The sequence below is a fragment of the Podarcis tiliguerta genome, assembly GCF_965153285.1.
Source record: "Podarcis tiliguerta genome assembly, chromosome: 6".
In the NCBI taxonomy this organism is placed as follows: Eukaryota; Metazoa; Chordata; class Lepidosauria; order Squamata; family Lacertidae; genus Podarcis; species Podarcis tiliguerta.
The window spans coordinates 4,462,108-4,475,247 of NC_139539.1; the positions used below are offsets into that span (position 1 = coordinate 4,462,108).

General features: G+C 47.5%; 1 protein-coding gene across 5 annotated transcripts in view; it reads left to right on the forward strand.

Moving 5' to 3' along the window:
• The window catches only part of ANGPT4 (angiopoietin 4), a 210,665-nt gene that overhangs the window by 33,881 nt on the left and 163,644 nt on the right, over positions 1-13,140 (forward strand). For all 5 annotated transcript variants that reach the window (XR_014512846.1, XR_014512847.1, XR_014512848.1 and 2 more), the window contains exons 4-8: positions 2,459-2,691; positions 5,039-5,154; positions 6,644-6,745; positions 7,838-8,004; positions 11,859-11,992. Coding sequence is in view for 1 of the 5 variants with exons in the window: in XM_083447476.1 (XP_083303602.1) it covers positions 2,459-2,691; positions 5,039-5,154; positions 6,644-6,745; positions 7,838-8,004; positions 11,859-11,992 (752 nt within the window). In the remaining 4 variants the exon portion in view is untranslated. The remainder of the gene's footprint in view (positions 1-2,458; positions 2,692-5,038; positions 5,155-6,643; positions 6,746-7,837; positions 8,005-11,858; positions 11,993-13,140) is intronic.

A 13,140-nucleotide genomic window follows, 5' to 3' on the forward strand; every position in this document is an offset into this window, starting at 1 on the left:
GTTGGATGGAGGTTAAAGGGTTATTAGTAATAATGTGGTGAAGGAGAACAGAAAACTCGAAGGTTAAAAAGATGAAGAATTTAAGGTATAACACACTAAGATAAAGATAAAGATAAGACAGAGGGAAGGGATTTGCTGATTAAATATTTGAATTGGAATACAGAGAGGGGAGGTGTGGGGAAGTCTGGGGAAAAAGCGAATGTAAGTAATATTAAGAAATTGGAATTGTTTTTACTTGTTTTTACTTGTTTTCTTTTTATTTTTGTATTTTTATTTTTATTTTTTTATGTGAAAATCTTAATAAAACATTATGAAAAAACAACAACAATTGCCCTCTCTTCCTCCATAGATTTGCATGGCGAGTCCCCCCCCCCCCGTGGAAATAATGACACATGACGCAATTATTAAGGTTAATGGGCTAAATAAGGCCACAACTTTATTGGTTACAGGTGATGAGCGGTATTGGCTTAGGCATTGGTCCTAACCGACTATATCCGACTTCAGCCCATAAACTTGAAGTCTGGGAAGGGTTAACCACCAGTAGGGGGAGTCCTGCTGATGACATCAACTAGGAACTCCCCCGGGGCCACCGCTAGGGGGCGTGCCTTGGGCCCTCACCTCGCTAGGCTTTGGACAGGGCCATGCCCGCCGGAATCCTTTACTGGACTCCCCTTCAATATGTGGGGCAGGTGATGGCACTACCTCCCCTCTTCCATCTACAAAACAATACCAATACCAATGCCTAACCACCAATACCAAGAAAGTTGTGACGATTTGCAATAAGGTAGGTGGAAACCAAGTGGCTGGTGCCAATTTGCCAAGTGGAAAAATTCCTACCAGGCCCCTCAACGGCGACCAACCGAGGTCCATAGCAAGGTCAAGGAACGAAAACCTTATAGGGCGGGAGGGTGGGAAAAACAGGAACAGCTGGCAGGCGGCAAAGAGGGAGATCCCCAGCTGCGTCCTGGTTTAAATAAGGCAGGCCACACACCCAGAGTCAGCCGATTGGCTGGCCAGGAGGTGACGCAGCCGGAAATCCCCCCAATTGCGCGGGGGCCAGGGCCGGGAAGCCCGCAAATTCACCTCCTCCGAATGGCAGAAGTGGCTTTGCCTAATCCTTTTTTTTTTTAAGCCATCCAAGTTGATGACCATCATTGCCCCCTGGGGGAGTGAGTTACAAGATAGGAGATTCCAACTAAACATCAATAATAATTTTCTGGCAGTAAGAGGCGTTCAACAGTGGAACGGACCCCTTCAGAAGGTGGTGGGCTCTCCTTCATTGGAAGTTTTTAAGCAGAGGTTGGGCGGTCTTCTGTCAGGATGGCCATCTGTTAGCCGTGATTCCTGCATTGCAGGGGGTTGGACTAGATGACCCTTGGGGCCCTTCCAACTCCACGTGCCCAATCAGCATTTAACTGTCTGCATGTTGATTGTGTCTTCTTCTTTGGTGATCCCTCGTAGCCGAGTAAGAATGCCTTGCATGAACACGGTCTTAACAGTGAGTCCATAAGTGACTGTGGAGGCCAATTCTGGATCCACATGTCCTTCCACAGTGGGGACACTGCTTTCCAGGTGTGAGTTGATCATGGTGAAGGCTTGCCAAGCATGGCTTCCTCTTAGAACGTTCTCCCTTTTGTCCTGAGTTCCAGCATCTTCAAAGTGCATGACAGCTTTGGTAAAGGCTGTTCTCCAACTGAAGCGCTCACAGGCCAGTGTTTCCCAGTTACCGTTGTTTATACAGTGGTACCTCGGATTAAGGGACGCGGGTGGCACTGTGGGTTAAACCACAGAGCCTAGGACTTGCCGATCAGAAGGTCGGCGGTTCGAATCCCCGCGACGGGGTGAGCTCCCGTTGCTCAGTCTCTGCTCCTGCCAACCTAGCAGTTCGAAAGCACGTCAGAGTGCAAGTAGATAAATAGGTACCGCTCCAGCGGGAAGGTAAACGGCATTTCTGTGAGCTGCTCTGGTTCGCCAGAAGCGGTTTAGTCATGCTGGCCACATGACCTGGAAGCTGTACGCCTGCTCCCTCAGCCAAGAAAGCGAGATGAGCACCGCAACCCCAGAGTCGACCATGACTGGACCTAATGGTCAGGGGTCCCTTTGGGTCATACTGTCCCAAAATGCCTTTGGTTTTTTTACACAGCCACCACATGTGGTAAAAATCGCCATCCTTATCTAAACATTTCCAGCATTTTTTACTTCTGATCCTGTACATTTTTGCCAACTTGGTTGGCGTGAGGAAACCCAACTGAACTTCCAACTATCTTTACAGGACCCACATCCTGGTAAATCCCACAGATGAACTCTGTGGATGTGACTGTGCGGCCCTCAAGGCAGGTGCTTGCTTTTTAAGCTGACCCCCTTCTGAAAAGTGTCCCTTGCCGGTTCTGCGCAAATCTGCCAGCCATTTGCCCTGCAGTTCTGTCGCCCTCATTCCCTCTCCTTCTTCCCTTGGCAGTATTCTGGAGACCCGAGTCCTGCAGATGGAGACAAAGCACCTGATGGAGCTGGAAGGGATCCGGACGGAGAAGGAGGAGCTGCAGCAGCTGGTGATCCGCCAGAGCGACACCATCGAGGTTTTGGAGAAGTCTCTCCACGCCGCCAGCGGCAACACCAGCTTGCTCCAGCAACAGCAGCTGCAGCTTTTGGAGTCGGTTCAGAATTTGGTCCAGCTGGTCTCCCAAGGCAAAGGTGAGCTCAGAGCCACTGGAATAAATCACGCTTTATCTCAAAAGAAGCAGCTTCCAAGCCTCTGCTGCTTGAGAGCTCCGGATGATGTGCATGCTAGCCAGAGGTCCACCGCAGACGGAGGTAGCTCAACAGTTCGCAGTCTTCTTACGCCTTTTTCTGAACTCTCCTGGCTGCTTACACAGGTCCCACCTGCCGGCAGCCTCTCTCCCTCTCCCTCCTTCCTGGTCTCCCCTTCCAAAATGAACTTTCCTTTCCTTAGCAGAGTCGCACCTTTTTGCCAATGTTCCATCCTCAGGACTTTCCCCTCTGGACCACTTGATTTGTGAACATTCCTTTACATCAGAGCAGCCAAGCCAATGGGAAGAGGGAGTGGGAGGAAGCCCCCAGCGATGCTCCGGGTCATTTGAAAGTTCAGATGTGCAGGAGAATAGCGCACGAGGCCAATTTGGCGCAACTTACAGCAAAGAGTGGACGCGTTCCATTGTGAGGGATGCTTTTGAAAAACTTAAAATTCTATGTTGCTTTCTAAATATTAAAGCAATATTTTGTTGGAAGCCACCCAGAGTGGCTGGGGAAGCCCAGCCAGGTGGGCAGGGTATAAATTTATTATTATTATTATTATTATTATTATTATTATTATTATTATTAGTGGAGCTGCCTCATTGGGGTGCATAGATTTTCCTCTTCCATCCAACTCTTGATTCCTGAGTTGATGAAAGCAAAGAAAGGATTGGGAGAGCTCTGGGATTTGCCCTCCAGAAAGGATGGCGCAAAACCTTGCTTTGTGTTCATTATAATTTCTAGCAAGTGAAGGTGGGTCCCATCAGGGCAAGTGGAGCGCTGGCCTGTCAATCTCAGCCTGCTCTCAACCAGCCTCACCTGCCTGTCAGCCCAGGGGCTGGTGGTGTCAACTGCCAGCTTCCCTCTGCAATGTGTTGGAGGAGAGGGGAAGTGTGGTGTAGTGGTCAGCGTGTTAGGCTAGGACCTGGGAGACCGGGGTTCAAATCACTCGGCCATGATGCTCACCAACTGACCTGGGGCCAGTCACTGCCTCTCCACCTAGTCTACCTCGCAGGGTTGTTGTTTCAATTAAATGGAGGGAAAGAACCAGGTACATCACATTGAGGTCCTTGGAGAAAAGGGTGGGAGGGAAATCCAATCAATCAATCAATCAATCAATCAAAATGTACAGGCACTGTTCGAACTTTTCCTACGGGACCGCCTCTCCTGGTATGCCCCACAGAGGAACTTACAGTCCTCAAATAAAAACAACCCTATAAAACGTGGTTTGCATGAATAGTGATTTGCAAGAGCCACTGAGGAAGGCAATAACACAATAAAATTCAAAACAGTAGCCTACGGGACGGCCTCTCCTGGTATGTCCCACGGAGGACCTTATCGTCTTCAAATAAAAACATCTTGGAGGTCCCGGGCCACAGGGAGGTTAGGCTGGCCTCAACTAGAGCCAGGGCTTTTTCGGCTGCGGCTCCAACCTGGTGGAACGCTCTGTCACAAGAGACAAGGGCCCTGCAAGACTTGACATCTTTTTGCAGGGCCTGCAAGACAGAGCTGTTCCACCAGGCCTTTGGTCAGGGTGCAGCCTGACTCCCTCCTTTGGCAATCTTTACAAAACTTTAGTTTATGGTTGCCATCAATTTTGATTTTAATCAATTTTATAATGTTTTATAATGTTGCACTATTTTAGTGTTGTTAGCCGCCCTGAGCCCGGCTTTGGCTGGGGAGGGCAGGATATATATATAAAATTTATTATTATTATTATTATTTTACACCATGTCTTCCCATCCCCACCTGCAATAAACTCAGGTCAGATCCACAACATACATTTGAAGCACATCCAATGCACCTGGCTTTCCCCAAAGGATCCTGGGAACTATAGTTCCCCTGCACAGTGCAGCAATTCACAGCACCCTTAATAAGCTATGGTTCACAGAATTCCTTGTGGGAAGTTGTGCGCTTTAAATGTGCATTGGGTGTTTGTTAAATGCATGGTGCAGATCTGCCCAGAATATTCCTGGAAGGATGAGGATCCTCCAGGTGCTGTTGAACTACAACTCCCATCATCCCTAACCATTGGTCATGCTGGCTGCAGATTCCCCACTCTGGTCTTACTGAATCTGTAGCTTGGATTGATGAAGAAAAAACAAGGCAGGAATTAGTAAATATAATCGCAGTTTTCCCCAGGCAAATTTTAAATAGGAATTTTATTCACATTTCAAAGAGGGAAATTTGCTTGAGACTGGGAGCTCACTGTCACTGCATCCATGCCCCAAAATGCTTATTTAATTTGGAGAGGCCAACTCTTTAGCATTTTACTTTCTCTTGCTAGTTCCTCCACAGAAAGAAGACCGGCTGTTCCAGGACTGCGCAGAAATCCGCCAATCTGGAGTTAATCTCAGTGGGGTTTACACCCTCCATATCAACAATCTGACTGAACCCAAGAAGGTCAGTGAAACCCCAAGAGCCTATGAATTGAGGCAGGGTGGGAGAAGGATCATTGCTCAATTTTACAGCTAAAAAAAAAGCACCTTGGTTCTCCCACCGTCTCTGCTACTAAAGGAATCTGACCCTGTTAAGTTGTGGGTGAACATATCGGACAACACAGCAATTCTTCAAACAGCTCTTGTTTATTCACAGGCCAGAACTGAACTGAAGGGTTCAGCCACCCTTCTTATATAGAGCTCCACTACAACGCAACAGTAACCACTTTCTGTAACTATCCAATCACTGAACGTCACTTTGAATCCCTTATTTGCATATGTGGATCTGAATGAAAACTATCTACAGTATCCCCCTGCTGGCCCAGGGTGAGAACTTCAGTACATAACAGACCCTCTCTAAGGCTGTCTGGAAAATGCCCTGGTCCAGAAACAGGTTCTGCAAAGGCCCAATGTTGCCCAAACTTGGGTTTCCCGCTATTGTTGGACTACAAATCCCATCATCCTTGACCACTGGTCCTGCTAGCTAGGGATGATGGGAGTTGTAGTCCAAAAGCTGCTGGAGACCCAAGTCTGAGAAACTTTGGCAGCTAAGCAAAAGAGGGGCAGGGAGATTTTATTCAAATGGATTGCCTTTCTGTGCTTGGTTCTGGTGGCCAGATTTTGCTTTGGGCTGGGGAACATTCATAGGTTCAAGGGGAAATTGGCAGGACCTGGAAGGAGCTCTGGAACACAGGAGGTTTCCTTATAACCATTGGCCTATATAGTTCAGTATTGTCTACACTGACGGGCAGCGCCTCTCTGGCATTTATTTTATTATTTCATTTCATAAAATGTATACACCACTTCAATATCACATGCTTTTTCTTGTTAAATAATGATTACTTGCCATCACGACACCGGAGTTAAACACAGAATCTAAAGTCTGTTTTTCTTGGTGGAAGTCTCTGTTGACTAAAGGTAAAGGTAAAGGGACCCCTGACCATTAGGTCCAGTCGTGACCGACTCTGGGGTGGCGGCGCTCATCTGGCTTTACTGGCTGAGAGAGCTGCCGTACAGCTTCTGGGTCATGTGGCCAGCATGACTAAGCCGCTTCTGGCGAACCAGAGCAGCACAAGGAAACGCCGTTTACCTTCCCGCCAGAGTGGTACCTATTTATCTACTTGCACTTTGACGTGCTTTCGAACTGCTACGTTGGCAGGAGCAGGGACCGAGCAACGGGAGCTCACCCCGTCGCGGGGATTCGAACCGCCGACCTTCTGATCGGCAGGTCCTAGGCTCTGTGGTTTAACCCACAGTGCCACCTGCACTATGCACAAGCAAATTGTTCATTCCAAGCCAGGTTCAGTGCTCCACAGTTTCCAGTGTTGTTTATTTTTTAAAAAAAGTCCTTATGGTGTCTGCAAAGATCAGATTCTTCCAATATCCGTAGGCTCAGCTGTGTTTCTGCCTCTTGCTCCTTCCATCTGAGCATCCTCTGCTTTCTTCCTTTACAGACCTATTGCGATATGGAGACAGACGGAGGCGGCTGGACGGTGATCCAGTACAGAGTCAATGGCAGCGTCAGCTTCCAAAAGAACTGGAAAGAGTACAAACAGGTCTGATTCTGCCTTGGGCTTGTCATCCTCAATCCGTCAGATCTTTTCGATCAAAAGTAGAAAGAGCGGAGACCACATAGCAATCACCACGGGGCCAATAGCAGCCCACAGCTTTGCTGACCCACTGGCTTCCTGAGGCCATGTGTCAATGTGCATAATTTTATGCAGAGGAAACTTGCTCACCACAGTTTGGTCCATTGCACAATCTTCTCTCCCAAATCAAGCAGGGGGAAACCATATACCGGGGCTCTGCACAGCACTGATTGACCAGGCAACGTGAAGTCACCAACCCACTTTGTTCTCCCTCCCCAATCACTGTTTCAGCGTCCAAAAAATCATTCAGTAGTGATGGATTGAAAGAAGGGGGCAAATGTGCATTCTACTGAATAAATTAAAAGTAAAAAAGAGACAGCTGATCTGTAGCCAGGCAGTACATAACACAGCAGGAGCTTCTTCTTCTCCATGTTACACAACGTAATAAGAGGGAATCGGAAGGTTGGAGTCAACTAAATTACTCTCAGAGTAGATCCAGTGAAATTAATGGACTTGGACTATTCATGTCTATTAATGAGTCTACTCTGAACTAACATTGGATACAACCAGTAGTGTTGGAAATGACCACAGAGTTAATCTCACCTTTCCAACCATGGCCACCCCCAGAAAAATATGTGCCATCTGATTTTTACAAGACATTGCGGTGTGGAGTGCTCCTGTTCAGGGATCCAGCCAGCCAGCTGTGATCCTCTTGCAAAATACCCCATTCCGTTCTGTTCCTCTTCCCAGTTTTCTGTCCCTTTCTCCAGAGACGCAGCAAGCTCTTGCTCTTCATTTGTCTGTTTTTTGGGGGGAAGGTTGCCTAAATAATTCCCCCCCCCCTGAATGATGTTTGTACATCTGCAGACCTTGGAGTTCTCCGGACCATGCGGATCCCATTTCTTCTCTCTCCCCCACCCGTGGTCCCATTTTGACCGCAATCCTTTCAGCCCTCACTGGCTGATTTCAATATTCAAGGGAGGCACAGCCTCTTAGCTGATATATGCAGAGAACTTAATCGAGCAAACCACGTAGTGCTTTGTGTTTTGCCTCTCCCAGGGCTTTGGGGATCCAGCAGGAGAATACTGGCTGGGGAACGAGGCAGTCCACCTCCTGACCAACCAGGGAGCCTATTCTTTGAGGGTCGAACTCCTGGACTGGGAAGGCAATCGCGCCTATGCCCACTATGAAAAGTTCCAGCTGGGAAGCGAGCGTCAGCGATATAGGTAATATCTGGTCTTGGATAGTAGCTTGGACTACTGCAATGCGCTCTACGTGGGGCTACCTTTGAAGGTGACCCAGAAACTACAACTAATCCAGAATGTGGCAGCTAGACTGGTGACTGGGAGTGGCCGCCGAGACCATATAACACCGGTCCGGAAAGACCTACATTGGCTCCCAGTACGTTTCCGAGCACAATTCAAAGTGTTGGTGTTGACCTTTAAAGCCCTAAACAGCCTCGGTCCACTATACCTGAAGGAGCATCTCCACCCCCATTGTTCTGCCCAGACACTGAGGTCCAGTTCCAAGGGCCTTCTGGTGGTTCCCTCGCTGCGAGAGGCCAAGTTACAGGGAACCAGGCAGAGGGCCTTCTTGGTAGTGGCTCCCGCCCTGTGGAACGCCCTCCCATCAGATGTCAAAGCAATAAACAACTACCTGATATTCAGAAGACATCTGAAGGCAGCCCTGTTCAGGGAAGTTTTCAATATGTGACATTTTAGTGTATTTTTCATCATTGTTGGAAGCCGCCCAGAGTGGCTGGGGAAACCCAGCCAGATGGGTGGGGTACAAATAATAAATTATTATTATTATTATTATTATTATTATTATTATTATTATTAGCCAACTGTATGCAAACAGCGTGGTAGGTGTTCAAATCCTCACTCAGCCGTGGAGCTCACCTTGGGCCAGTCGCCATCTCTTAGCCTAACCTACCTCACAGGGTTGTTGTGCGGATGAAATGGGGGGGGGGGGAGAACCATGCACACCACAGTTCAAACCCTCCGAGTGTCCCTGTTTTCCAGGGACAGTCCCGGATTTACAGAAGCCATCCCGGTTTTCTGATTTGACCCCAGAATGTCCCGCTTTTCCTTAGGACATTCCTATTTTCATTGGAGAAATGTTGGAGAGTTTGATAAAGGTAAAGGTAAAGGGACCCCTGACCATTAGGTCCAGTTGTGGCCGACTCTGGGGTTGCGGCGCTCATCTCGCTTTATTGGCCGAGGGAGCCGGCGTACAGCTTCTGGGTCATGTGGCCAGCATGACTAAGCCGCTACTGGCGAACCAGAGCAGCGCACGGAAACGCCTTTTACCTTCCCGCCGGAGTGGTACCTATTTATCTACTTGCACTTTGACGTGCTTTCAAACTGCTAGGTGGGCAGGAGCAGGGACCGAGCAACGGGAGCTCACCCCATTGCAGGGATTCGAACTGTTGACCTTCTGATCAGCAAGTCCTAGGCTCTGTGGTTTAACCCACAGCGCCACCCACGTCCCTATCAAAATGATAGGATGGGCTTTTTATGCCAGCTTCACCATCTCCTTCGTGCAGGATTTTTATTTCCAGGATAAACAGGAGTCTGTTTTTGCACCTATACACACACAGCACTTCTAATTGTTCTCCGGGACGTGGAGGGGAGGAAAAAGGAAAAGCAGGACATTCTGGGATCGAATCAGAAACCGGGACGGCTTCTTTAATTCCTGGACTGTCCCTGGGAAGTCGGGAAGCTTGGAGGGTATGAGATCACCTTCGTTTTATTTAGAGCTAATCCCTGTCTGGAATCTGTCGGAGAACTGGTCTCATCTCCTAAACCTCTGAGCTCCATGGAGATTCCACCCGGGGGTTTTTCGTACGTGCTTCAAGCACCAAATCAGCCAGAGCCATCCGAATGAAAATGCTTGTTCTGGCCAGCTTAGAAGGAGATTTGAACCTACTCTGATAAAGGCGAAGGGGCTTGGACAAGTTGTTCCGAGAGTGCTTTGCCCTGGAGGTCAGCCACCTAGCAAATCATCAGCCCCGGGTGCAGGGACGGTCTCCTGTGGGTTTAAGGGGGAATCTGAACCCATCTCAGGTGGCCTCTTGTGAGAGAACTTTGCCACCTAGCAAATCTCCAGCTCTGGTTGTGTCTTCACCTCAGCTTTCCTTGGCAGCTGCCCATCCCAGAGCTGAGTGCGCCAAGCCTCCTTTAACTTGCTGGTATTTGTGGATGTGACTAAGGGTTTCTGGCGAGGAACTGTTTCTCAGAGAACATGGTGGTCTTTCAGGGTGTCCTCCTTGCCCTCTGCTCACCACACAAGGACACTTCTCTCATCTCATCTGCTTTTGATCTGTTGAGGTATTTGTGGAATTCCAAAAACATCATCATCATCATCATCTCTCTCTCTCTCTCATTTTTATTTATTCTCTATTTAATAATATACATTCACATCCTTATTATCCACTTTACCTCCCTGGCTCTTTAGAGTCTATCAACTTCCTTCCCACCCACCTCATGGCTTTCAAAATTAACCTTTATATCACTGCATTTTGTACGTTTTCCAATTCCAATTACACTCGTTACAAAATAGCTCAAAATTTAAATAAATATAGAAAGGGAGAAGGCTTTACATTACAAGTCCGATAACCTTGATAGTGATGTTAATTGCTTACAATAATCTTTCAGATATTGTATAAATTTACTCCAGTCCTTTTGGAATACTGTACTTAATCGTGCTGGTTTCAGATTTTTCTTGTCAACTTCGCCAGTTCTGCAAGGTCCATCATCTTCATCTGCCCCTCGTTTTTCGTTGGTACTTCTTGTTTCCATTTTGGGACTAAAAAAAATTCTTGCTGCAGTTGTTGCATACATAAACAGTCTTTTATCTCCCCTTGGTATCTCTTCGCCCACTATACCCAATAAAAAAGGCTTCTGTTTTTTTAACAAAAGTATTTTTAAATATTTTCTTTAACTTGTTATATATCATTTCCCAGAAAGCCTTTCCGTCTTTACAAGGCCACCACATGTGGTAGAAGATCTTTACATTTCCAACACTCATTGTCTGGTACATTTTAGCAAGTTTAAAAGGTAAAGGGACCCCTGAACATTAGGTCCAGTCGTGACTGACTCTGGAGTTGTTGTTGTTGTTGTTGTTACTATTATTATATTACTATTATTGTTGTTGTTGTTGTTGTTGTTGTTGTTGTTGTTATTTATACCCCACCCATCTGACTGGGTTTCTCCAGCCACTCTGGGCGGCTCCCAACAGAATTAAAAGCACAATAAAATATCAAACATTAAAAACTTCCCTAAACAGGGCTGCTTTTAGATGTCTTCCAAAAATCAGATAGTTGTTTATTTCCTTGACATCTGATGGGAGCGTGTTCCACAGGGCAGGCGCCACCACCAAGAAGGCCCTCTGCCTGGTTCCCTTTAACCTCACTTCTCACAGTGAGGGAACCGCCAGAAGGCTCTGGGAGCTGGACCTCCGTATCCGGGCAGAACGATGGGGGTGGAGACGCTCCTTCAGGTATACTGGCCTGAGGCCATTTAGGGCTTTAAAGGTCAGCACCAACACTTTGAATTGTGCTTGGAAACGTACTGGGAGCCAATGTAGGTCCTTCAAGTCTGGTGTTATATGGTCTCGGCGGCCACTCCCAGTCACCAGTCTAGCTGCCGCATTCTGGATTAGTTGCAGATTCCGGGTCACCTTCCAAAAATATCTGTCACCAGCCCTGCACACAAGGAAATACAATCCTGGAGCCCCAACCTCTGCCAGTGTGGTGTAGTGGTTAAGAGCGGTGGGCTCGTAATCTGGGGAACCGGGTTCGCTTCCCCGCTCCTCCACATGCAGCTGCTGGATGACCTTGGGCCAGTCACACTTCTCTGAAGTCTCTCACCCTCACTTGCCTCACAGAGTGTTTGTTGTGGGGGAGGAAGGGAAAGGAGAATGTTAGCTGCTTTGAGACTCCTTCGGGTAGTGATAAAGCGGGATATCAAATCCAAACTCCTCCTCCTCCTCCTCCCCCTCCTCCCTCCTCCCTCCTCCCTGCTGCAACTTGTAGGGGATTTCGTTCTTTCTCATCATGATGCCTTCTGTTCCACAGGCTTTTCTTGAGAGGCTACAAAGGCAGCGCTGGGCAGCAGAGCGGCTTGCCTCTCCAAGGGACGGGTTTCAGCACGCGAGACGCTGACAATGACAACTGCCGGAACTGCAAGTGCGCCCAGATGCTTTCTGGCGGTGAGTCGGGCCTTTGTGCTTCCTGACTAAGCAGGAAGGGAGGAGAGAGGAAGGGCTCAAGTGAGAATCCCAGAGCTTTGAATTCTTGAGTTTCTCTTTTTCCAGATTCCATATTTCCAAATCAGTTTGCATACACACATATATAAGGCATCAGCATTTCGGCGCAAAATTCTCATCCTATAAACATTTGCATGTAATTTCCCCCGCTATTCACATTTTTGCAGAGTAGTTTCCCCTAATAGAATGCCTTTTCATGTTTTTTTCACTAATGTACACAATTTTACGCACACTTTCCTCCGTTTTTGTACACATTGCTTGGCCAGAGAGCTATATTGTAAAATTGGGGAACGAGCACATTTTTTTAAAGATGGCTGCGTTTCCGTTCTCATATTGCTTCATAAAGTGTAAATTTCTCTTCAAACTAAAGCTCCACTAAAAGCCTTAGAGCTCTGGCATTTTAAAGCTGTTTGAGTTTTTAAGCACTCTGTACATGTTTGTCTTCTGCTTAAGCATTTGGACAGCAGTGGCTCACAAACCTTTTGGAGGCCACTGCTCCCTTGGTTCTATAAACTCATCCCCAGTGCCCCCCACCCTGTAAAACGTGGTTTGCATGAATAGTGATTTGCAAGAGCCACTGAGGAAGGCAATAACACAATAAAATTCAAAACAGTAGCCTACGGGACCACCTCTCCTGGTATGTCCCACGGAGGACCTTATGGTCTTCAAACAAAAACATCTTGGAGATCCCGGGCCACAGGGAGGTTAGATTTGTTTCAACTAGGGCCAGGGCTTTTCGGCCGTGGCTCCGATCTGGTGGAGCGCTCTGTCACAAGAGACTAGGGCCCTGAGGGACTTGACATCTTTCCGCAGGGCCTGCAAGACAGAGCTGTTCCACCAGGCCTTTGGCCAGGGCACAGTCTGACCCCCTCCTTTGGTAATCCTCACAGAACTCTAGCCCAATGGTTGCCATTAATTTGATTCTGAATTGATTTTAGAATGCTGTGTTTACTTTTACTGTTGTTAGCCGTTCTGAGCCCAGCTTCGGCTGGGGAGGGGGGGGATATAAATAAAATCTTATTATTACTTACTTACTTAATTAATTGCACATTTATTCAGAATCCAATTTAAACCATTTAGTTCAATTATTC